Raw genomic sequence first — 25951 nt, forward strand, 5'->3', positions numbered from 1 at the left:
GAGCTTTCCCAGTCTCCTCCTCCCCCATTAAGCTTTGTTGGTTGGGTTTTTTTGTGTGTGTGTTTTTGACGACTCCCAATCCTCTTATATCATGATCATCTTTCCAAGTAGAACATAAACCCTTAATTAAGAAACATCACAGCCTGGCTGGTGTGACTCAGTGGATTGAGCACCAGCCTGCAAACAGGAAGGTTGCAGGTTCCATTCCCAGTCAGGGCACAGGCCTGGGTTGCAGGCTAGGACCCGGTTGGGGTTGTGTGAGAGGCAACCAATCAATGTTTCTCCCACACGTCTCTCCCTTTTTCCCTTCCTTCCCCTCTCTCTAATAAATAAATAAAACTTTTTTTAAAAAGCATTCCTTCATACCTACCAAAAGGGTATGTTCACTGCAGCGTTATTTATAATAGCTAATGTATGGGAGCAACCCAAGTGCCCATTGATAGATAAGTGCTTTAGCCCTAGCCAGGTAGCTCAGTTGGTTAGAGCATCATCCTGATACACCAAAGTCACAGATTCAATCTCCAGTCAGGACACATACAAGGAGCAACCAATGAATGCCTACATGAGTGGAACAACAAATTAATGTCTCTCTTCCTCTCTCTCCTTTCCTTTCACTCTCTAAAAATCAATAAATAAAAACACAATTTAATGGTTTAAAATAGATAAGTGGATAAAAAAAATTATGTATATATAACACAAGAGAACATTACTTGACCATAAAAAGGAATGAAATCTTAGCATCTGTGACAGCATGGATGGACCTAGAGGGTATTATGCTAAGTAAAATAATGTCAGTCAGAGAAAGACAAATACCGTGTGATTACGCCTGTATGTGAAATATAAACAAAATTGAAACAGACTCAGAGACACAGAGAACAGACTTGTAGGTGCCAGAGGGGAAGTGAGATTGGAGGACTTGGTAAAAGAGGGAAAGGGATTAAGAAGTATTGTACTGCCCTGGTTCATGTGGTTCAGTGGACTGAGTGCTGGCCTGCGAGCGGAAAGGCTGCCAGTTCCATTCCCAGTCAGGGCATGTGCCTCGTTTGCAGGGCAGGCCCCTGGTTGGGGGCATGCAAGAGGCAACTGATTGATATATCTCTCGTACATCATTGTTTCTCTCCCTTTCTTCCTCCCTTTCCCTCTTTCAAAAAATAAAAACTTTTCTTAAGAAGTATTGTACAAATTGGTAGTTACAAAATAGTTATAGGAATGTACAAGACAAAATAGGGAATACAGTAAAAAATACTGAGATAACTGTATGGTACCAGGTACACACTGCAAATATCTAGAAGAACATTGTGTAAAGTATATATGATTGTCTAATCACTATTCTGTACACCTGAAACTAATACAAAATAATACTGAGTGTAAACTAATTGAAAACTAAAATTAAAAATAAAAGAAGCATCCTTCCTTTTGCCATAATCCTGGATATAAGGCATACTGCCGTAACTGGTCAACTGATAAACAACTGGAAAAGGACAGAAAAGATAAATACTGTATGCAGACATGGAAAACCATATATAAATTTACACAGCTATACAAGTCTACCTTCATATACAACTATATATTTTTAAACTCAGAACATTAAGAGTAATTAATTTCCTACTTCATGATCATAAGACCATTCAGGAATTTATCTATTCTCACTGTGCTTCTCTCCAAACAAAAATTTTAAGTAGGAGAATGATCATGAAGATTAAAAAAACCCTAAGACAAATTAGCTTATTCACTAAAAATTATTAAAAATAAGTAAGAACAGCAAAAACAAAATACACTGGCTCCCTAAATCATTAATTATATGCCTTAAAACAAATATATTTAAACATAAAACACTAAACCCATATAAGGGAAATGACTGATAAGTCTACAACATCTGTTTAATGAAAAAATAAGCAAAAGCAAAGGACAAACTAGAAGACAATACTGGCAATATTTATAAGGAAGAATTACTATCCATAATATAAAAAGTCCCTATAAATAAAGACCAAATTCCCAATAGAAAATGAATAAAGGCTCTAAACAGATGGGTAAGAGGCCATATGAAAAGATCTTTAACCTCAGTATTAATCAGGATAATGCTAAAACAAACTTTTTATCACTTTGACCCATAAAATTGTTTAAAAGACTGGTATCAACAAATGTTGACAAGAGAGTAGGAAAGTAAGCACTCTCGTATCGTACCTAGAGTACAAACTGATATATAGCACTGGGGGAGAGCAAGTGGTCACTACATATCAACACTTTAAATAAGCATAATATCTGTACAAAATTCCAGAGGAATCTGTACCTCAGAAATAACAGAAAATATAAACTATGATTTACAGGAATGTTCATTATAACACTGTAACAGAGCAAAACTGGAAAGAATCTAAATATCAATGGTAAGGGCTAGCAAACTGTATATATACACTATCTAATATTAATGAGATGTTAAGAAAAATGATGTGTATCTACATGAACTGACTCAGAAGATTCTCAAAAATGCATTATCAAAAGAAAAAAGGAAGTCATGCAAAGTAATATCCTACATAAATTAACAATAAAGCTCCATATAGATATGATTTTTTGCACATGCATTTTGTATATTAAAAAAGTCTGCACATATTCATATCAAACTGTTAACCAAGGTTATCTTAAAGAATGGAATATGACAAGAGACTTTCACTTTCCACTCTATAATATGCATGAATATTTTATAAATCTGAAAAGTAATGTATTTCATAATATTTTAAATTGTAAAAAAAAAATTGAACTTGAGAGGCAAAAAAAAAATGCTACAAACTCAAAAAACCACAGAAAACTGGGGGAAAATAATTGCAATGTATATATATATATAAAAAGAGAGTAAAATTTCCTTAATATGCCAAGCATTTTCACAATCAATTTTTAAAAGATATTTTATTTTTATTTAAAAGGAAGGGGTAAAGGACTTAAGACAGTATGTCACATGGAAAATCATACATATATAAAACAGCCAATAAACTTAAAGATGCTTAACCACATTCAGAATGTAAAAATCAAAAACTGCAATATGGTAAGCATGTAAGGAAACATTAATTCTCATACACTTAGTGGCATGTATATTTCTCTGGAAGAAAATTTGGCATTATGTATTAAACCCTAAAATTCATAAAACCTTTTAACTCAGAAATTCTACTTCTAGGATTTATCCCTGAAATACTAGTACACATACAAAAAGTCCTTAAGTACAGAAATTTTACTATAACACTGAACATAATAGGTAAAAATAAATTATACTTAAATGCCATTGAACAGAGGGCAAGGTAAATATAGCAATTATATAAAAAATATTACTATGTAGCAATTTAAAACAATTAGATGGCCAGATATGAACTGACATAAAAAGACATTTAAGATACACAGTAGTACTTGTAAAAGTAGTTGTAGAATACTACATATGATCCAATCTCATTTCTATGAGGTAAAAAAGGATATTCTGATTACTGAAAAACTTAGGCCTCTTCAGGCCAAGATGAAGTACTAAAAAACCAGGCAAACGATATAATACAATGGTTATCAAACACTAGACAGCAGGCAGCGCAGGAAATTGATTCCTCAGAAACAATAAACTGAGCCCTATAATTAACTGCCCTAGCTTACTGCCTGGTAAGATTTTCTAGGCCATGACCAAGAAAGGGAGAAGCCAGGTAGACCCCAGCAGTGTCCATGAGTCGAGGATGATGGAGCTGAGAATCTAGCAAGACTCTGGCCCAGATGGCTCAATTTTCCAAGACAGAGTAGCACAGAGAAAGGAGCACAAGGATCTGCAAAAAGTCCCCTTGAATGTTCAGCTGAATACTGCTCAGCCCCTACATATGAGGGAACTAGATAAAAGTGGAAAAGTTATTAACTCATGAACCTTCTAATTTACAGGCATTGTTACAGAAGGATACTGATTTAGTAATAGGGAAAATCAGTACTAGAATAAAGGCGGCTCTGATACCACCTAACTAAGCAGGCCTAGAAAGAATGAAATTGTTTCCAAGTAACAAATATTGAACAAAGCTCAATATTTCTAAGAATAAAAAAAATCCAGAATGTATCCAATAATACACCAGGCATGAAAAGAGACTGAAAAATTACCAGAGATATATAGGAGATCAATCTATAAATCAATTAAAAGCAATGCAGAAATTATGTAAATTATAACATTAGTAAACAAGGACATTAAGTTATTCTAACTGTATTTCATTTCCTTAGGCTAGAAGATAGACTGAGCAAGTTCAAGACATGAAAAATATAACCAGCTTCTAGATAAAACTACATCTCTAGATGAAACTGACAGTCTATTAGACACTGTAAAAGGAAAAAGTTCATTTGAGACACAGCAATATGAACTATCCAATATAAAAAGAAATACTGAATAAAAAGGATAACTTCAAACCAACTAAGATAACTGTAATTGAATCTCCATAGGAGAGGAGAAAAGAATACGTAATTTGAAGAAATGGTCAAATTTTCTAACTTTCATAAAATTTAGTTTCAAGAAGTCCAATAAATGCCAAGCACAAAAAACAAAGAAAATTACTTCAAGCCACATATATTAAGTTGACTAAAATCAGTGATAATGAAGAAAATTTAAAGCAACCAGAGAAAAAATATACATTATGTAAAGAACAGAGAATGATGGCAGCTTTCTCATTCAAAGCAATGCAAGCTAAAACAAAGTACAGCAAAATCTTTAAAATACTGAAAGAAAAAAGACATTTCAGTCTAAAGCTCTACACCAGTGAAAGTATCTTTTAAAAATGTTGACAGGATTTTGCCAAGATCTATTATCTGTGGAAAATGCCTAAAATACTTGTAAAGTCATTTAGCATTAAATGACTAACTGAAATTTTTGTAGAAATAAATCAAGTAAATATCAAAGGATGCTAAATACCATGAAAAGATGTGGGTTCTAAAGTACAATAAATATACTCAGAAAATTCTGAGACACCTTCCAGATTCAGCCAAAAACACAAGTTCCATGGTAGAACTTTTCTCACTGATTAGGAGATACAAAAATTAGTAGAACTTGTGGACATGATTATATATAAATATAACAAAATAAATGTATTCAAAGTGTACAACAGGCATTTCTTATTGAGTATGTAAAATACAAAACACCTTCTTATATTATAAAAGGATACTTTACAAATACCCACAGAACCCTTACATCCCATTCGTGTTTGGTGACTGCGACACCACAGACCCAAGCATGTGTGGTTTGGACCCACACAATGTGCAGTAGAAGGCTGTGGTAAACCACTACAGTTATTTTTTTTAATCTTTCATTTTACCTTGAACACTAAATGAGACAGTCCAAAATGAAGTCTGAGACAGTGTTGAAAGATAAGACTCCCAAGTCAGAAACCAATCAAACAGTTACTAGGGAAGAGCATTTGTTGCTAATGATACAACTATATCAAAGCTGAAATGACATCTACTGGTTGATGTGCACAAAGGCAAAAAAAAAAAAAAAGAGCTGCACAACATATACAATCAGAACTAGGAACTAAAGAAGCATGAATTAAGGTAAACTGGAAATTGTAAACCAAGAAATGGAACATCTACAATGCAGTGCCTGGGGTTAGCGAACTACAATGGACTGGAATGCAAAATTGCCAGTTGGGCAACTACAAAGTGTTCTACTCTGGAAATGACAAACTCAGAAGAAATGGAGTGGCTTCAATACTGAGGTAAGATATAGCACATAAGTTAGGGGCTACAATGCAAGGTCTGACCCAATAATATCAATCAGACTTCCAGAAAACCTGATTAACATAACTATCACTCAAGTCTATGTTGCAAATACAGAGGCCAAAGAAGATGAAATTGAAAGTTTTTACGCAAATGTCCGAGAAGAATTTGATCACACACCAAAACAAGACATGCTGACAATTATAGATGACTGAAACACAAAAGTAGGAAATAAAGCAGAATCAAATGTCATCAGAAAATGTGGACTGGGGTAAGAAATAAAGCAGGAGATTGGCTTGTAGATTTCTGTGAAACCAACAACTTTTCCATCACAAACATGCTTCTAATAACCAATAGGTGACTGTATACACAGAAGTCACTTGATGGCTAATACAGAAATCAAGTGGACTATGTAACTAAAAGCAAGAGAATGAGAAGCTGCATTTTCTCTGCCAAAACAAGACCAGGAGCAGCAGACTGTGGTACTGACCACAAACTGTTAATATCAAGTAGAGTAAAGCTGAAGAAGAGCACTAAACAAATATATAACGTAAATAACATTCCTGACGAATTTCAAGTCCACATTAAAGAAAAAAGAAAAAAGAAAAGGAACGGATTTGCACTGTTTAACTTATCAAGACCCAGAACGGTGGACTGAAACAAAATAAGAGGTCCAGCACAAATAATGCCCCTATTTTTAACTACAAAATCCTAAGCATGTAATTCTCTAATATAACAATACCATACTTAGGCACACCATACAACATTTTAGGTAAAATGCTCAAATTAAAACTATACATTATTACACCCATATTATTACCCTACCACCTACACTCAAGCCAGACCCTGTATTATTAGGGAAGAATGTGAAGATAATGAAGAAAGTAAAAGGGGAGGAAAAATCGAGATGGATGACAAAAGAAACACTAAAAATTGTTAGAGACAAACAAGAGTCAAAAGTAAAAGGTGACAAGACAAAACCAGGGTTAGAATCCTGAATTCAGTTTTTCAACAATTATCACATAAAGAGAAGGATATAGATAGAAGAGAACAGGATATCTCTCCTGGAAGATTAAAAAATGAAAATAAAATTCAAACCTAGATTAGGAATGCTGAACAACCAACAAGGAAGCACATTATCTGACCAGGAGAAAGTAAAGGGAGGGTGGAAATACTATACTGACAATCTATACAGAAGGGACAAAAGGATGACAGGTACCTTTGAAGATGACTACTATGAGGAAGAACCTGTAATTCTAGAAAACTGCCCTCAAAGTACTGAGAAAAAACACATCACCAGGGCTAGATGAGATACCAAGAGAATTATTCCAAGTCACAGAGACTGAATATCCGTTAAAATCCTAACAAGAGTATGTCAACAAATATGGAAAACAAAACAACAGCCTACAGACTGGAAGCCTTCAATATATAGTCCAATTGTCAAGAAAGGAGATGCCAAGGAGTAAAGTAACGATAGGATCACTGCTTTACTTTCCCACATAAGTAACATAATGCGCAAGGTGATACTACAAAGGCTTCTACCTTACATGGAGCAAGAAATGCCAGATATTCATGTTGGATTCAGAAAAGGAAGAGGCACTGAAATCTAAGTGTGAGCACTTAGTCTACGTTGTATAAAATAAACCTTTTAGTGTGTTGATTATGAAAAGCTATGGGTTACTCTTAAAGAAATGGGTGTGCCTCAGTATTTGACTGTCCTGATGTGTACCCTGTAACTTGAACAGGAAGCCACTGTTATGACAGAATATGGAGACAGAATGACTTTCTACAGGGTAATGTGTCAGACAAGGGTTCATTTGATTTCCCTATTTGTTTAATCTGTACATAGAACATATATGAAAAACTAGGCTAGACTCAGAGGAAGGAGTGAAAACTGGTAGAATAAATAACAATAACTTAAGATATGCTCATAACACTATCTTACTGGCAGAAAGTAGTAATGATTTGAAATGACTTCTGATAAAAGTGAAAGAAACTACCAAATAGGAATGCATCTGAACATTATAAAGAAAAATCATGACTACAGAAAAAAACACACTACTTGAACACAGACAATGAAGACACTGAGAATGTTACGAGTTTGCTTACCTTGGTTCACTTATCAATTCAAATGGAGAGTGCTGCCAAGAAATCAAGCAAAAGCTGGGATTCAAAAGGGCAGCAATGAAAGAATTAGGAAAGCTCCCCAAGGGCAAAGATGTTGAGTCCTAAGAGACCAAGGCTAAGTAAGTAAGTAAGGGCCATTCACACCCTTGTCTTCCCAATTACTATGTACAAATGAGAAAGCTGGACAGTAAAGAAGGCTGACAGGAAAAAACTGATTCATTTGAAATAGTGCTGGATGAACGCTCTACCAATACCCTGGACTGCCAGAAAGATGAACAAGTGGGTCCTAGAGCAAATTAAGCCTGAAAATCACTGAGGTAAAAATGACAAAATTGAAGCTGAGGTAAAATTGATGTACTTTTGATACATCATAAGAAAGCAGGATTCTTTGGAAAAGACAAGAGTGCTGGGAAAAATAAAAGGCAACAGGAAAAAAGGAAGACCCAATATGAGGTGGATTAACTTCATAAAAGCAGCTGTAGGCAGGAGTCTGCAGGGACTGAGCAGGGCTGTTGAGAAAAGGACACTGCACATCATTCAGAGTCTCCAGGACTCAGAGCTAGCTCAACAGCACTTAACATACACACTATACAAATATTTCACTGTTAAGATTTTTTAAGTAAATAGGAGTGCCAAACAGTTGTATAACAATTTCAAAAATAATAAAGGATTAATAATTTATTAACTCTTATCTACCTAACAGAAGTATATTTTATCAAGTAGTTGGTGTGACCTGTTAAGAGCCCTACTGATTTAAGATCAAAAAAGGAAGTTTAAAACACCTTTGAAAGAATATGAAACACAACTCGCCTCACAAAATTATAAATAATTTATATCACAAAACTGCAAGGTAAGCTTTAGTTCAAAATAATAATTTAAGACAATATATAATTCAAAACAAACATTAAAAATAAGAATATAGAAAAATTAGAATCCCAAAGGTCCAATCCATTTTATCACCTATTTGATAAAGTGAATCTTTCTACAACTCCAAGTATGGCTTAAGACAGGCCCCTGATGGATATACTACAAGGTATCTGTTACAAAAGAACCCCAAGGTACTCATCATATCATGAGTTAATTATTATTAAGTTTAAAGCTTTTTCTACTCAGAAGAGTATTTCAAGTTGTTTTTTGTTTCTTATTAGGGCTTACTACTACTTCATTTAAAATCCTTAAATTTTCAATAATACACATCTGACAATAATATACTTTAATACATGCAAGTACTTACTAAATCACATTATTTGTTTTTAAGGGCATCTTACCTTCTGGTGTTGGTTTGTCCTGAGGAAGATCTGGCATATTTTCATCCAAAAGGTCTGCTAAGGATTGAGAATTTGCCAGCAGCTTCTGATAGGACATAGCAAATTCCTCATACTGTTTATGTCTATCTTCACTTAGCTCCCCTTTAGAATGTAGAATACGCCTATAAACAAATGAAATAATCCAATAATCAAAATAGATGTGATCATGTATTATTACATTGGTTATGTTCCATATATCACACAAGCATATTACCATAATATTCTCTGACAACTTATTTTTATTAATATTTTCAAGATATATCTAAAAATAAATATTTGTATAATCAAATTCACCTAAGCAATTACATTTTAACACTGGTTCTTCAAAGAATAAATGATTAACAATTATGCCTACAAACATAAAATTTAACAATATGCCACTAAATAAAAAGTATTTAGTCTTTTGTTACAGTCACACTCCGAGACATAGTTAACCAAAAATACTTAACATAACACAAACAAGTTAGTTTCCAAAAACAACAGGTTATAGAAGTAGCTTTAAAATTTCACAATTTGAATTAGGGTTATCTTTTGAAAAAGCTCTTATCTTCCACATAGCCAACTCTCAATTTACTGTGCAAGTAATGGTTATTTATTCATGTAACAAATAGTAACTGAACAACCCACTTAACCAAGGCCAGGCCATCTCTAGGAGCAGAGGACACAACTTTTCTTCCATTCTGCAAACAGTTCACTAATAAGCCACCCATAATTAAAAATGTAAAACTATTGAAATTTTTCAAAGTGTATAAAGTAAAAGTCTTATTATATTAGTATAGATGGTTGAGATGTCTATAGCTCGATCCCATTTATTATATAGTTAAGTATTTATGTAGTACTGTAACATTAGAAATTTATAAATCTTAATGCAAAACAATGTATCAGTAGGTTTCAAAAAGTCAATTATACATTGTAAATTAAGTCATTTTCAAAGTAATATTTGTAAGTTTTTTCAATTCATTGTCATTCGAGTTTTCTGACGAACAGGGAAGAAAATGATTTAGAGGTTTTTTTGTCATGTTAACTAAAAGTTACAGAAAATACAAAAGAAAAAAACATGCCTACATTTATTCATTCCTGCTTATTTGAAACAATTTCTAGACTTTTAGCTTATTAGGATCTAAAATGAGAAAGTGTCATTCGTTTTCTTATGATTAAAATATACAACAGACTATATAATTCTATGAACAGATTAGTAAAATGTCAAAAGTTTATCCATAATAATCCAGACTAAAAAGCATTTCTCTAAAAACTAAAAACACTGTCACAGGGAAGTTTCTCTCTCCAAACATTTATGTCAGACTAATTTTACAGGCAAACACAAAGTTTCTTTTGCTTTTATGAATAAATTTAAAAATTAAAACAAAATCCCAAAGCATTTAAAAATATTCAAACCTTGAAAGAAATGGCTAACATTACTTTGAATGAGCTTAAATTTTCAATTAGAACATCATTTGGTAAGTTTTGAAAAGCCATTAAAATTAAATAAAGAAGATTTGAATAAATACTCAAAAGTAGGCTACTCTAAATGTTCTATAATAATTAGAAAAAAATGTTAATAAAAAATTAAGCATTTGCCCTGGCTGGCGCAGCTCAGTGGATTGAGGGTGGGCTGCAAACCAAAGCATTGCAGGTTCGATTCCCAGTCAGGGCACATGACTGGGTTGCAGGTCATGGCCCCCAGCAACCACACATTGATGTTTCTTTCTCTATTTCTCCCTCCCTTCCCTCTTTGGAAATAAATAAATAAAACTTTTTTAAAAATTAAGCATTTATTCTGAAGATATGTTAAGAGGATAATAGTTTTAAGAAAATTAAAAATGTCCAATAACAATTAAGATGCAAAATTATTTCAATACTTAAAAAGGAACTGGGAAAAATCTCAAAACAACGTAATCTGCAACTTGACTTCTCTAACAAATTCTAAGATTCTGGTCATCTGAATATACACCCAGTTTTAAGTTATGCAATCATTGAGGGCTTACAGTAGATAAGTAGTGACTTTTCTATTTTATTAGAAAAGAAAAGAAAAACTCCTTTTCCAGTATCAACTTCACTTTCAAACATTTGCCTGGGTCTTTGCACTGGATCAATTTAAATCTATGATAGTTTCCTTTGTATGCATTTCAGTTCTTTATTAGTCCTCCTAGAACAAATTTAAAACTTTGATGGTTCAGAGACACTCCTTGCCCTCCCCCAAATCTCAATTTCATGATCAATTTTTTAACAGTACTAATTTAATTAACTATGAATGTATGTTTAGATTACTATCCAGTGAGACTAGTCCCCAGGAAAAAAAGCTTAGATTTTGGTTGGTTTGTTTTCTAATTATATCTTATAGCAAGCATTTGGTAAAGGTACAGGATACCAATGAAATGGCATTAAGTTCTGTTATCCACAAAACTTACATGGTCATACCTATTTTCCTTGACCATTAATTTATTATACACTTACTAAATATCTGACTAAGCCCACAGCATGTAGTAAGACTGTAACTTCAGGCACAGAAATAAACCCATCATAGGTGCATGAACATTCAAAATCCCTATAATCACTTTGAGGTTCTAATGAAATAAAAATGAAACTTTTTTTAATGAATGTGCTATATATGTCAGTTTTTTATAAGTTTATGAAGCCCACAGGAAAAGATTTTCAGTTTGATTAAATTTTTTAGAAGATCTGCATGAGGAAACTAAACATTACACAGCACATTTGAAGAGCACCTCTTCTGTACATCAGTATAAATCTCACCAAAATTTCTTTTGTTAACTCCATGGGAATATCTCACTAGGCAAAATCAAGCTAAAGATATGATCCACATTATTTTAATTATAATCTGTTCAAAAGCACATCTATTACAGAAAGTTAAACTGAAGCCATACTTTTGAGATTGTCATAAGTTAGAAGTCAGCAAACTTTTTCTAGAAAAGACCAGATAAATATTTTAGGCTTTGCAAACCACATCGTCTGTTGCAACTACTCAACTCTGCTGTTATAACACGAAAGCACAGGCAATTCATAAATGAATACATATGACTATATTCCAATAAAACTTTATTTATGGACATAAACTTGAACTTCATATAATTTTAATATTTCACAAAATACCCCTGATTTTTTTTTCAACAATTTGAAAAAGCAAAGACCTTTCTTAGCTCACTCGCTGTACAAAACAGTGGTAAACGTAATCTGGCCTATGGGCCGTAGTTTGCCGATCCCTGTCACAACTGGGATTAATTTAGTATCATTTTTAAATGTACTATAAACAAATTCATTCCCTCTCATGATATCACTTCACAACAGAAAGGTACTGGCTCCATAGTAAAGATATGAAAAGTAAGCAATGAAACAATATTAATTCTAAGTCATATTCGTTACAATAAAAATACAGGAAATTAGACCTCCTTCGCCCAATATGACAGACATCATTGTCTGGAAGCACAACTAAGGTATATCAATCCTTGATTTCTGGAATGTTTTTATATTACTAACTTAATATTGTAAAACTGACAGAAAATACCAAATAGTCTATCCTTGACTCAAGCATTATCTCATAAATAAGTCAGAAATGCCTCAAAAAATTCTAGTATTAAAACATTTTTATTTTGTTTTCAATTATTTCATTTTTATTATTGCTTGACTTTGTTATTTTTATTTTATATATTGTTTATTATTTTGTATACTTTAAAAAAATGAATCTTTAAAATAAGCTATGAAAGTTTAGGGTGGTTAGCATACAAATTTTCAAAATAATAGAAAGGCACGAAAAGAAATTCTTGTTTAGAAGGCTTTCTGAAGGATTAGGCAGGCAATATATTAAGAATAAACATTTATTGTATACTTACAGTGAGCCTCATACTATTATTAAGTGCTTTCATACAAAAAAATTCATTGCATCATTCACCTTTACCTCAGAGATACAGTGTTCTTATCCCATTTTACAGAAGAGAAAACGGAAGCAGAAAGATATGTGGTAACTTGCCCAAAGTTACAGAATGAGGAAATGATAGACCTAGGACTTGAGCCCAAACAAGTCTGGCTTCACAGTCCATGCTTATAACTCTTGAACTGTACTGCCCTCTGAATTAGAATAAAATTATCCACTTGACACTTAATATTGAAATTAGAATGTCTCTCACATGCATTTGTCAAAGGCAAGCTTTCGATATATTGAAGGTACCAGTTTTATATCCTCTTTTGGGTCCTTCTTTTCTTTGGATATGACTCAGTAATTACTGAGTGGCTATGTAGTTTACTAGACACTTAAAAAATGAGTACTAAAGGCAGATGAAAATGAGTACTATGGAAATTGTGAGAAATACAGTATAAAGAGGAAAGAACCTTATTCTGTCACTTGCTATCTAAGTCACACTGGGCAGCTCTTTAATCCCTAAATCTAATCTATACACTCAAAATAGAGGTATTTCTTCCAAGGGTACTGTGATCAATTAAGATCACACATGCAATGTACTATTATCAATGTAAAACAGTATCTTCAAGAGAAAAAAAAAAGCCAGAGCCCACTGTTGAAAAGGCAAGAACCTCCATGCCAAGTATTATTGATATTTTGTTCTATTAGTTAAATTAAAAAAAAGACTCTTGACAAGAAAACAAAAAAATCTATTTTAGCTTTTGGCCCTATGGAATCATGCAAAATAATACAAAACACATGGCTAAAGTCTTGAAACAGTAATCATGAAGCAGACCCATGAAAAACTACTAGGTTTTACTTTTCATCTCCTTTAGCACTGTCAAATTTCATGAGAATTAATTTACATTTTCTTTTGGTTTCATTTTAGAATTTAGTTATGGATGTCTTATAACCTTGTGTGAAAAGATACTAAAGCGCAGTTATGCATGTACTCAAACATTAAACAATTATGACAGAGAATCATCACAGTCGATTATTAGTCAATTACGAATCAGAATCAGAGAAAATCTGCAAGGAAGTAACAGTTCTAGAGGTTACAAAATTGCTAAAGCCTCTAAGTCCAAGGCACAATGACATAAGATCTTAACAGTGCTTAAATACTACACAGTTTATCAATCTACCTATAAAGCATGGTACAACTTACCTGGAAGGAAAGTGAAAGGTAAAAGCAACACTATTGAAGGTCAATGTGTTTTTAAGTTTCAACATTAGTAAACTAATGTCTCATGAATTTGCATTAATAAAACTTCTCTAGTTTCATTAACAATCAGGGGAAAGCCTTCATTTACCTACATTTTTTTAAATAAACTTGAAAGCAAATCATTTGCTGCTGAATTCAATATGCAATTATGAAGGTCGTAATTCACTGGTATTGAATAAACTTGCCATGATACCCACCAATTAGGGAGAAAAAAAGGAATTAAAACACTTCAGAATCATTCAAGCAAAACTTCTGAGTACCTGAATTCATGATTTCACTATACTGCAAGGAACAATTGTTACACAATTAACATAAAATTATATCCAATAAAAATTAAATCATTTCTTTAGTCTGGACAGGTGTATCTCAGCTGGTTGGGCATCATCCCTCAAAGCAAAATGCCACTGGCTCGATTCCCCATCAGAAAATCTCACATTAATGTTTCTCTCCTGTCTCCTTCCTTTTCTCTTCCTCCAAAATAGGTAAATGTATTTTTTAAAAAATCATTTCTTCAATGAATTTTTATTATATGCCCCCCCCAAAATATTAAGTCGTACCATTTCTATGAGAATAATATCTCAAAGTACATAGCATTCCAAGTATACAAAGTACTAAATGTAATACAAAACAAAATCTACCAAAGCAACTAACTCTAAATTGGCAAATATTACAAGATTTTTTAAATGTGTAACTATTAATTATAACTCCACAGATCACTTAACCAAAATTTATGTTTAAAATAATATTCTTTTAAATACAAAAAGCATTTATAAACTTAAATTTATTAGAATTCACTGAACCCACCCTGGCTGGTATGGCTCAATGGGCTGAGCGCTGGCCTGTGAAGCAAAGGGTTGCTGGTTTGATTGTGGGTTAGGGCATATGCATAGGTTGCAGGCAGGGTCCCCAGTTGGGGGCATGTAAGAAACAACCAATTGATATTTCTTTCCCTCTCTTTTTCCCTCCCTTCTTCTCCCTCTAGAAAATAAATAGAAACAGACTTCTGGTCAAAATAATGGCATGGGCAGACATGGCTTGCCTCTTTACACAACCACATCAAAATTATGACTAAAATATCAAACCATCACTCAGAACCATCAGAAACTGAGTTGAATGAAGTCTGACAACTATTAAAGAAACCACATCCATCCAGATTGGTAGGAGGGTCACAGACACTGAATGGACTGGTCCTACATCCAAGTGTGACACTCAGGAGAGATATCTTGGTAGCAAGGAGTCCCAGCCTTACACCAGGCCCCCCAGCCCAGGGTTCCCATGCCAGGAAGATAAGTCCCCACAATTTCTGGCTGCAAAAAGCAGTGGGGATTGAATCGGTGAAAGAAACTTCTGGAGTCCCAAGCAGTTCCTCTTTAAGAACCCGCACACAGACTCGCCTACTCAGACTCACTCCCTCTGAGCTCCAGAGCCGGGGTGGCAGTTTGAAGGGTACCAGTGGCACACTGGGAGAGGCCAAAGTATCTGGTACCAGGGTGAGCAGAGTCCACTGTCCCTTTTCTGAGCCCTCTGCCCACAGAGCCATGGAGCCAGCAGGCTGGTGCCATATCTGAGACTCCAACAACCTGGCTAACACTGTTTGACCTCCCTTGGATACCCCCAGAGACTCTGCCCCAACAACACCCAAGCTGCTTTTCCATCTGAATGGCTGGTCCTGGCACATACCGCACAACTTCCTAAATCCTCTCAAACAAGCAACAGCTGGCTTCAGTGTGTCCCTGGCCCCAGCACTGGCAGCAGCCAGCCTAGATTCACAGCTAGGCTTCACCTGGGAATCTCCAAGCCCAGCACAAATACTAGCCACCTCAGATTGCTCTGTAGCTCTGACAGGGTGGCCTGGGGCAAAACACAGGTGAAGGCTGGCCTTGGCCTGCACCACCAGGGAAACTTCTGGCCCAGTGAGCCCAGTAGACAGCTACAGACCATGCTGCAGCAGAACTGCCCTACCCCTGCACAGCTGATCCTCCACGAAGGATGGAGGTTAGTGGTAAGTGGACACAACCAATCCTTGCAGCTGACTGGCCTAGGTGAATCCCTCCCATTGATCTGTCATCAGCAACCAAAGCTCAGCTATAGGCGAGTGTACTCAGCCCACACGAAGGGCACCCCTTGAGTACCCAGCTTGGGTCACAGGGCAGACTGTGCCACTGTACTCTACAGGACACTTACTACATCAGGCCATAACACCAAGACACAGAGTCAAAGCAGCTCTACCCAATACATAGAAACAAACACAGGCAGGGTGCCAAAATGAGGAGACAAAGAAACATGGCCCAAATGTAAGAACAAATCAAAACTACATTAAAAGAGCTAAACAACCTGGAGATAAGCAATCTAGAAGATGCAGAGTTCAAAACACTGGTTATACAGATGCTCAAGGAACTTTTGAGAACCTCAGCAGCATAAATAAGATACAGTCAGAAAGGAAGGATACACTAATTGAAATAAAGAACAATTTAGAGGGAAACAACAGTAGAGTGGATGAAGCCGCAAATCAAATCAATGAACATAAGGAAGAAAAAAACAAGCAACCAGAACAACAAGAAGAAAAAAGAATCTAAATAAATGAGAATAAGCTAAGAAGCCCCTGGGACAACTTCAAATGTACCAGCGTTCACATCATAGGGATGGCTGAAGGAGAAGAGAAAGAGCAAAAAATTAGAAATCTGTTTGAAAAAAATAATGGGGGGAAAAAAACCTTCCCTGACTTGGTAAAGGACAAAGACATGCAAGTCCAGGAAGCACAGAGAGTCCCAAACAAGAGGGATGCAAAGAGGCCCACTCCAAGACACATTAATGTAATGCCAAAGGTTAAAGATAAAGAGAGAATCTTAAGAGCAGCAAGAGAAAAGCAGTTAGTTACCTACAGGGGAGTTCCCATAAAACTGTCAACTGATTTCTCAAAAGAAACTTTGCAGGCTATAAGGGATTGGCAAGAAATACTGAAAGTCATAAAAAGCAGAGACCTACAGCCAAGATTGCTCTACCTAGCTAAAATGTTATTCAGAATTAAAGGGCAGATAAAGAGCTTTCCAGACAAGAAATAACAAAAGGAATTGGTTGATCACCACCAAACCATTATTATATGAAATGTTAAAGGGATTTACATAAGATCAAAACTATGAACAATAAAATGGCAAAAATACATTATCTATCAAGAAGTGAATCTAAAAAACAGATCTAAGTGAATCTAAGCAAACAAAAACAACAGAGACAGAATCATGTATACGGAGAATGTTTTGATAGTTACTAAATGGGAGGGGTGGGGGAGAATGGATGAAGAGGTGAGAGGATTGAGAAGTAAAAATAGCCCCTGGCTGGTGTAGCTCAGTGGATTGAGTGCAGGCTGCGAACCAAAGTGTCGCAGGTTCGATTCCCAGTCAGGGTACATGCCTGGGTTGCAGGCCATGACCCCCAGCAACCGCACATTGATGTTCCTCCCTCTCCCTCCCCCTCCCTCTCTCTTTCTCCCTCCCTTCCCTCTCTAAAAATAAATAAAATCTCTTAAAAAAAAAAAGTACAAATAGTAGTTACAGAATATCCATGGGGATGTAAAGTAACATATAGGAAACAGAGTACCAAAGAACTTATAGGTATGACCCATGGACATGAACAATGGTAGGGAGATTGCCTGAGGGAATGGGTGGTGCTGGGTAGAGGGGAACTAAAGGGGAGAAATCAGGACAATTGTAGCATAATCAATAAAATGTAATTAAAAAATAAATAAATAAAAACATTAAAAAAAGAGTTCACCCCACTCTAGGGTCAGCTGTACTACTTGCTAATATCTAAAACCCTCAGGAACTTAGAAACAGAACTAGGTATTAATACCTATGGTATCAGGCCATATGACATGAGAAAAGGACAGCTGAGACCCACTAAGTCTCATTCAGTCACTGTACTGGCTTTCACTCATGCATACACTATCTTTAAGAAAACACCAAAGATGTTATTACTCTATTTTTTAAACTTGGTTGAATGAACTTTTAAGTATTGACTTTACTGAATAGAGACTAAGACTTCACAACCTCTAAGAATGGTGCCATTTCCCAAGTTAATTAAAATGATGAAGAGCATTTGGGATTTACAGACTGAAAATAATGTACTTGATGTTTTCTTAAACCATCATTATCAAGATAGTGAATAAAGGTTTAAAGTAATTTAACTATATGAATCTTAAATATCCACTTGAAGATTTCTAGCATTTTCATGCCTAAGAGAAATGGCACTAGAAAAAAACTATAGCCATAATTTATTCCCACGATATAGAAAAACTTCAAAACACCTACTGGATGATTGGGAAGGAGAAAATGGTCTTTTTAACAATACACTGTAACATGTTCTCTTAGAAGTAGACTAACATTAGGCCAAGTGGGGACTGTGCACTAATCCATTCCTCGTGCCCTCTTTGCTCAGTAAGGTATTTAAATCACATCCCCCAAATGATTACATGTAAGTGGAGAGTATCCCATGACAAAATGACTGCTACAATGCTAACATCATTTTACACTAGCTAAATAACCTCCTCTAATAATCACAAGTTAATGGTTCTTATTTAGATGAGTAAAAATTTCTAGAGAAAGGCCACAAAGCTGTGTTTTTAACACTATATCATCCTGTTCAATATTTTCATGGTGACTTGAATAATGAAAAAAGAGGTCTGCTTATCAAGCTCAAAGTGATCAGTGGATAAGTACAATTAATGTACATATAATCAATGTTCAAAATGATCATCAGGTTAAAATGTCAAAAGCATCTAAAATTTATAAGCGTAAGTCTATAATTAGACTTAAAAAATTACTTCACTAGGTCAAAGTGGAGAACTGGCTTGGCAACAGTTCATTTGAGAAACTAGGCTTTAGGTGTATATAGTCCTAACAAAAAATCAGAAGAATACAGCAGCAATAAAAACTAATGGAATTTTAGGTCCCGGCAGAAAAAGAATACATTCAAAACAAATGTTCTAAGAACAGTTAAGTGTCTGGAAATCATGGTGCAAACTGAAAGAAGCAAAGGGTATTTAATCTGAAGATGAAAAGGAACCATCTGATCAGTCTGCAAATACAGGGCAGAGCAAACACAGGCTTCCAGTTGTTTGTATGGAAAATAACACAACAACTAATAAATAGTAATAAACTGTGTTTACAACTGCAACCCTACTTTTGCCACACCTGTATTTGAGACATTATCATGAGCAGTGTCTGAATGAAAAGCCAGTGCTTCTCAAACTTATATGTGGTAAAGGAATAATTTCTTTCCAGTAATTATAGTCATTTTTATAAAAGACAGTAACACTATCAAGACAATGGAAATTGCTATAAAAGTATCTAAATGTTTAGACTTAGTTTCTATACTTCATTCATTGTGAACAGGTAAACAACAGGTCATGACCCCTCACTTAAGTAACTTTATTCCACCTTGACGAGAAAAAAGAACTTAAAGAGAACCATTTTATGGGGAGTTAAATTTCAGCTTGAATTCTAGCAAATACATGTGTCCAACACTGAAATGGCTCAATCTCCTTTGAGAGGTTTTTAGAGAAAGAATTTATCTGTCAGATAACCTGTAAAATGGATTCCTGCACTGGAAAGATGATTAGATTAAATCATTGTATTAGAATCTCTCTAGCCTCTACACTTCTGAGACTAATCAAAAGCAAGCTCATACAACACAAAACCCTTCAAGTAGCCAATAAAAAGTAATCAAAGCATACTTACAAATCATTATACGGTATGAAGTAAAACATATGTGAAACGGAAAAAAACATGAAAGACAAAATACTATGTAAATCAATGATTAAGAAACCTTAAATATGTGAGAATTATTAATAGAGGACCACTGTTTTCCTTTTTAACTCAATACTGGCCACATAAATATCAATTGCCTCTTCAAAGTTTAAAACAGCTCTCATTACTCAAAGCACAAAACAAAGGTTTTTGTTTTTTTTTAAGATACATTGGGGAACACCACTGCCATCTTAAATTCTCACTTTTGAATGACCCTCAGCCACCAAGGTTTAGCCATATAGCCTCTGCACCTACCTTGATCTTGACCTAACTGTACTACTATTACAGTCTTCTCTTCTGGTTAAATCAATCACCTTCTAGTGGCAACTACTTAACCAGTCAGTCTTTCCCAACTGCAGTCTTATGGAAATAGAAAGTGTATTTCCCCATATTCATTCCCGATCAACAGTTATTTCAGACTTTCAAACATAAACTTTAAGTAGTTGCAAAGTACTCAGGCAAGAGCGATTGCTGTTGCCTCCTTTCCGTAACCCCTCAGCCCTCCTCCAAATCCACCCTCCTCCATAAAAGCTGACCTAATGGTATCAACTACTACTATCAACATCCAGTTTGTTGAGGCTTCTTATGTACAGATGCTACACAGTAGTCTACAGTATCTTGTTAACAAAGGTGGTTCCTAAATTATGTGTCTTCACTAATTACCACGTGCACATACATCATTTCTCTAGAATTTTAAATGGATGTCCCCAGGAGAGACTCCTGTAAATGCACTTCACATAGTTGCATTTAAATTTTTTTTTTCACAGCTAATTTGTTGCACAATTTTCCAAGTTTCTGATCTAAAATACCACCAATAATGAATAACACACTTTTTAAAAAGAGCAAATATTAATAGTGACATCAATATATTAAAATACAAAACAATGAAAAGCAAACCTGTTATAGAGAAGAAACAGTGAAACACACAGAAAAGAATAGCAGATAAAGTGACAGAAAAAAGAAAATTTATCCCCCAACATTAAGAATAATTCACAGGAAGAAAACAAATCCAAGTAAAAATTACCATATACTTGCCAGATTTCTTTTAAAAAATCACACTCAAATCTATGATAGACTCACATTTAAACATGAGTACTTAGACTGTTACACTTTGAAATTTTCCTGGAATGTTAAGAAATCACCTGTAATGAGCCCTTTTCCACAAGTTCGTTCAGTGGCATGAAGACTTTAAACATTTTAAGTATGAGCTCCAAAATAAATTCTCATTTCTGAGAAACATTTGAAAATCACCTGTTTTTGTCTCTCAGTATTCTGTAGCTCCCTGTGGTCCCTTTTCAGGTGTTTGGTCAAAGATGTAAAGTATTCTTTTAAAAGATTCTGGAAAGGTTGTTGTTTCTCTGGACTAATTATCTCACTAGGAGGGAAAGTCAAATTAAACTTCTCTGCAGCACTCTTTACTTTCCTTGGTACAAGTCCAGCAATATCATCTCCACAATGTCGACAAAAACTAATCACCACAGAAACATGAGTATGTGATTCCCGATCAGCATTAATAATATTTTTTAGCTGTTCGTAAATTAAAGATAGACCTTCCTTGTCAGTGAAAATCCCAACTATTGTCAATTCTGCAATGAAACGCAAATCAGTTTTAATTTGGTGATGTTAGGGTGTTTTCTCTTCTTTCCTTGCTTCAAAATGTTTTTCCAAACCTGCAGAAGTGATGGAGCAAAGTCGACATAGCGCTGGTGAAACAGAGAACATAAGTGCACAGCACAATTCACATCAGATATTTTTTAGCTTTGCTTCCACAATAGAAGCTACAGCTTCTGCAATGTATTTGCTTAAATTTAGGCCATTAAAATCATGGGACAAGGAGTCCTCTCTGTTGTTCCGTAATAGTTTTTAGTTTCTTGACAAAAGCGGTATTTTTCTTCAAACTTGAGTCTAGTCGACTAAAGAAATTTCCTACTGGTCGGTTGTCTGGAGCATTTTGGTTTTGCTACGAAGTTCCTTCCTTAACTGATGTCGTTCCCAAGCTTCCTGATGAAGCTGAAGAGATTCTTCTTTTCTCTATGTAAAAAAAAATAAGTAAATATAATACCCTGTTTACTTTGAGCATCATTGCCAAATCCCATAAGAGTGAAAGCCAATGAAAAAGTAGTCATATAAGCACCAGAATCCAATAAGAACAAAAGATGCAAAAGGCCACTTCACCATTTTTAAAGACATTTTATTAATGACTTGAGATGTTTAAGAACCCACTAAACTGATAATATAACATATGGGTAAAGCAGAGGTGTTTAAATAACTAAAGGAATACAGCACCTTTGTCATAATCCCAATAAAGGTGAAAAAATAAACAGATAAAACACATGATGCTTAATATGAAAAATATAAATATGCTTGGGAAGGATTACAAAACCTAAAACAGATAAAACAATTGGGAATACAGAAAAAAATCGTCCCCAAAGCATACTTTGGCTAAAGAATAAACATTATAAAAGAATACACTAAAACTGGTTTGAGAAGTACCATTTTTCCATACTTAAAGCATTAACCAAACTTTTTATAAAGTCCCTTGCTACAGCCCTGCCACGTAACTCAGCTGATTTAAGTGTCCCCCTTACACCAACAAAAGGTAGTGGGTTCGATTCCCAGGTCAGGGCACATACCTAGGCCAAACCTAGGCCGTGGGTTTGATCCTGGTCAGGATACCTTCTGGGGCAACTGAGTGCCAACTGATGTTTTCTCTCTCCCTCTCTCTCTCTTTTTCTCTTTCTCTCTCTGTTTTTTTTTTCCTTTCTCTTTCTTTTCTACCTCCTTCCTCCCCACTCACTTCCTCTCTCTCTAAAATCAATAAATATATCCTCAGGTGAGGATTAAAAAAAAAAGTAACTTGCTACATTTGGGTCTCAAAATTCAGGCATAATTTTAAAGTCTGGAAAGGAACCAGAAGAGAACTGACTGTAGAACAAAAGCCATTTAATAAAAGCTTTTGCCTGCTGGCGTAGCTCAGTGGATTGAGCACGGCTGCGAACCACAGTGATGCAGGTTCGATTCCCAGCCAGGGTACTGCTTGGGTTGCAGGCCATAACCCCAGCACCTCATATTGATGTGTCTCTCTCTGTCTCTCTGTCTCTCCCTCCCCCCTCCCTCCCTCTCCTTCTCTCCCTCCCCTCTCTAAAAGTGAATAAAAAAAAATCTTAAAAAAAAACAATAAAAGCCTTTTAATAAAAGGTTAACAAACACAGTTTATCCTAAAAGAGTTTAAAAACAAATTTACCTATATTTGTACTAAAAGATGAAACATGTTTAAATTGCAGGATGTAGTCAAACAACTTGGGCAGGAAGTGGGAAAGTGAGGACAATCTGACCTTTGAGGTTTCTAAGATACCAAAATATGTAACGTCAAAATAGGTATTTCTTAAAAAGTAGATTTTCATGCCCTGACCAGTGTGGCTCACTTGGTTGAGCATTGTGCCATAAAGCGAAAGGTCGCTGGTTCAATTCCTGGTCAAGACACGTGTGGGAAGCAACCAATCCCTGTTTCTCTCCCTTTCTTTCTTTCCCTTTCCCCTCTCTCTAGGAATGCATAAATAAAATCTTGTTTTTAAAGCAGATTTTCATCTTTCTGAGATAACCTTCCTTGAGCTACCCTACAATTCTAATTCCCCCCCCCACTACAAACCACAATATGTTAACAGGGAGTCGCATTCATCACTGGGAAGAGGAACATATGAGTATCTCTTGGAAGTCTCCCAGACACGCACACAAACAGGATTAATAGGGAGTACACTTTAAGAACTATAACCTGAGCAGGAGTGCATTATATATATATATATGCATTAAGTAACTTGATTTTCGCCCTGGCTGGCATAGCTCAGTGGATTGAGCACAGGCTGCGAACCAAAGTGTCGCAGGTTCGATTCCCAGTCAGGGCACATGCCTGGGTTGCAGGCCACGGCCCCCAGCAACCGCACATTGATGTTTCTCTCTTTCTCCCTCCCTTCCCTCTCTAAAAAGTAAATAAAACCTTTAAAAAAAAAAGTAACTTGATTTTCATCTGTATTTAAAATGCTTTAAGATATATACTGAAATATGTACAGGCAAAATAATGTGGTGCTTTAAAATACTCCAGAAAGAAAAAAAAAAATGCGTAATTGCTGAAGCTGCATAGATTCAGGAAGAGAGGGGAGTGTCATTATTCCATTCTATTTTTTGCATATATGTGAAGTTTTCCCCTCAAAAGTTAGGTTTTTGGTTGTTTTAAGCTCTTTGTATTGGATGGGAAAGGAAGCAAAAAGTTACACTTAAACTGGATAGCTTTGTGATTTACAAAAAAAGTAAAATATAAAGTAAATAAAGTCTCAAGATTCATGGCTCTAAATATTCTAAAACTAGAATACATATCTATTGCTTCCTAGACTTAAAGCTCCAGTTTCTCATTAAAAATGGAAGTACTGGCCCTGGCTGGTGTGGCTCAGTGGATTGAGTGCCGGCCTGTGAACAGGAAGGTCGCTGGTCTGATTCCCGGTCAGGGCACAAGTCTGGGTTGCAGGCCAGGTCCCCAGTTGTGGGTGAGTGTCAGGCAATCACACACTGATGCTTCTCTTCCTCTCTTCCTCCCTCCCCCTCGCTCTAAACATAAATATTTTTTTAAAAATGAAAGTACTGGACTAAAGAACTTCTGTAGGAAAGTAGAAGCTAAGCTGTTCTAGAGATCCATAACAATTCATGTTTGCAAAAAGCTTTTTAAAATTACATATGTAAAGAACAGACCTCCTGCTATTCAACAGCTGTCATCTGTGCTACATCCTAGTAATCTTCCCATGAGAACTACAACTTGTTTTTCACCATTTACTATTATTACTTGTAAAGATTTACAAGGTTAAAAATGAATTTAAATAAAGAATGGCATTATAGAATTGTACTTAAGGACAGAGGTTTTAAAATCAGCTCAACTTAGGTTCAAATCCCTGCACTCCACTGCTTACTATGACCTTAGGCAAAGCTTTTTAACCTCTTTAAATGTTATTAATCTGTAAAATGAGGATCATAAAACTTCATTAGGACTGCCTATGGGTATGTACACATACTGATACACTTCCTAGTTAGTGCCTGGCACATAGTAAAAAACACACCAGCAGCCATGAAAAACTAAAAATTTTCAACTTAAAAGGTGGAGTGTTATGGCACTAAAAAGTTTTAAAAAACAAATAATCAGGTTACCCTATAGTTTCAAGAAGTATTTATTAAAGATTACTATTATTTAATTGGAAGAATTAAAGCACTGCTGTTAAGCATGACTCTAGTCAGTGAAACTAATAGAATATATTAAGATATTCCCAACTCTTAAGGAACTGTACCCCGAAAGTTTTACTTCAAATAATCATCTATCTAAAACATTTCTACCTTCCCATTTCTCACATCATCGTTAAAGTAAATGTTCTTACTTCAACTGGGCAGCTTCTTCCTCTTGTTGTCGTTTTGCCTGTTCTTCTTGCTTCTTTCTCTCTTCCTCTTCATGTTTCTTTTTTTCTTCTTCCTCTTTTTCTTTAATTCCTCTTCTGCCTTTACCTTTTCTTCTTCTTTTTCTTGCGTCCTTGTCTCCTTTTTTCTCTTATCTTCTTCCAGTTTCTTCTTTTATCTTCAGGGACCTTAATAACTTCCTTCTTGGCAGGGAGCTTGATCTCGTCTTTTGGTTTCTCCCTGTTGCTGCTCACTGGACGCCTTTCAGCACAGTCTTTCTCCTTGTTGTTTAGCAAAGATTCTTTTTCTTCCATACTTGCTGGCTTTTTACGCTCAGCTGGCATTATGTTACCCAGGACAATCTGTAAGAGTAAAAGAATGTCAGTATTGTAGATGCAGTGACTTTTTAAAATAATGACACTGTATTTTTTAAAAAAGAGCGTATTAA

General features: G+C 35.2%; 1 protein-coding gene across 1 annotated transcript in view; it reads right to left on the reverse strand.

The window, feature by feature from the left end:
* The window catches only part of UPF2 (UPF2 regulator of nonsense mediated mRNA decay), a 106541-nt gene that overhangs the window by 75321 nt on the left and 5269 nt on the right, over positions 1 to 25951 (reverse strand). The window contains 9 exon segments of the mRNA XM_028507359.2: positions 9102 to 9266; positions 21330 to 21737; positions 21740 to 21827; positions 21829 to 21912; positions 21914 to 22032; positions 22035 to 22102; positions 25488 to 25593; positions 25596 to 25679; positions 25682 to 25865. Coding sequence (XP_028363160.1) covers positions 9102 to 9266; positions 21330 to 21737; positions 21740 to 21827; positions 21829 to 21912; positions 21914 to 22032; positions 22035 to 22102; positions 25488 to 25593; positions 25596 to 25679; positions 25682 to 25847 — 1288 coding nt within the window. The 5' untranslated portion in view covers positions 25848 to 25865.

The sequence above is a fragment of the Phyllostomus discolor genome, chromosome 1 (genome assembly GCF_004126475.2).
Source record: "Phyllostomus discolor isolate MPI-MPIP mPhyDis1 chromosome 1, mPhyDis1.pri.v3, whole genome shotgun sequence".
Lineage (NCBI taxonomy): Eukaryota > Metazoa > Chordata > Mammalia > Chiroptera > Phyllostomidae > Phyllostomus > Phyllostomus discolor.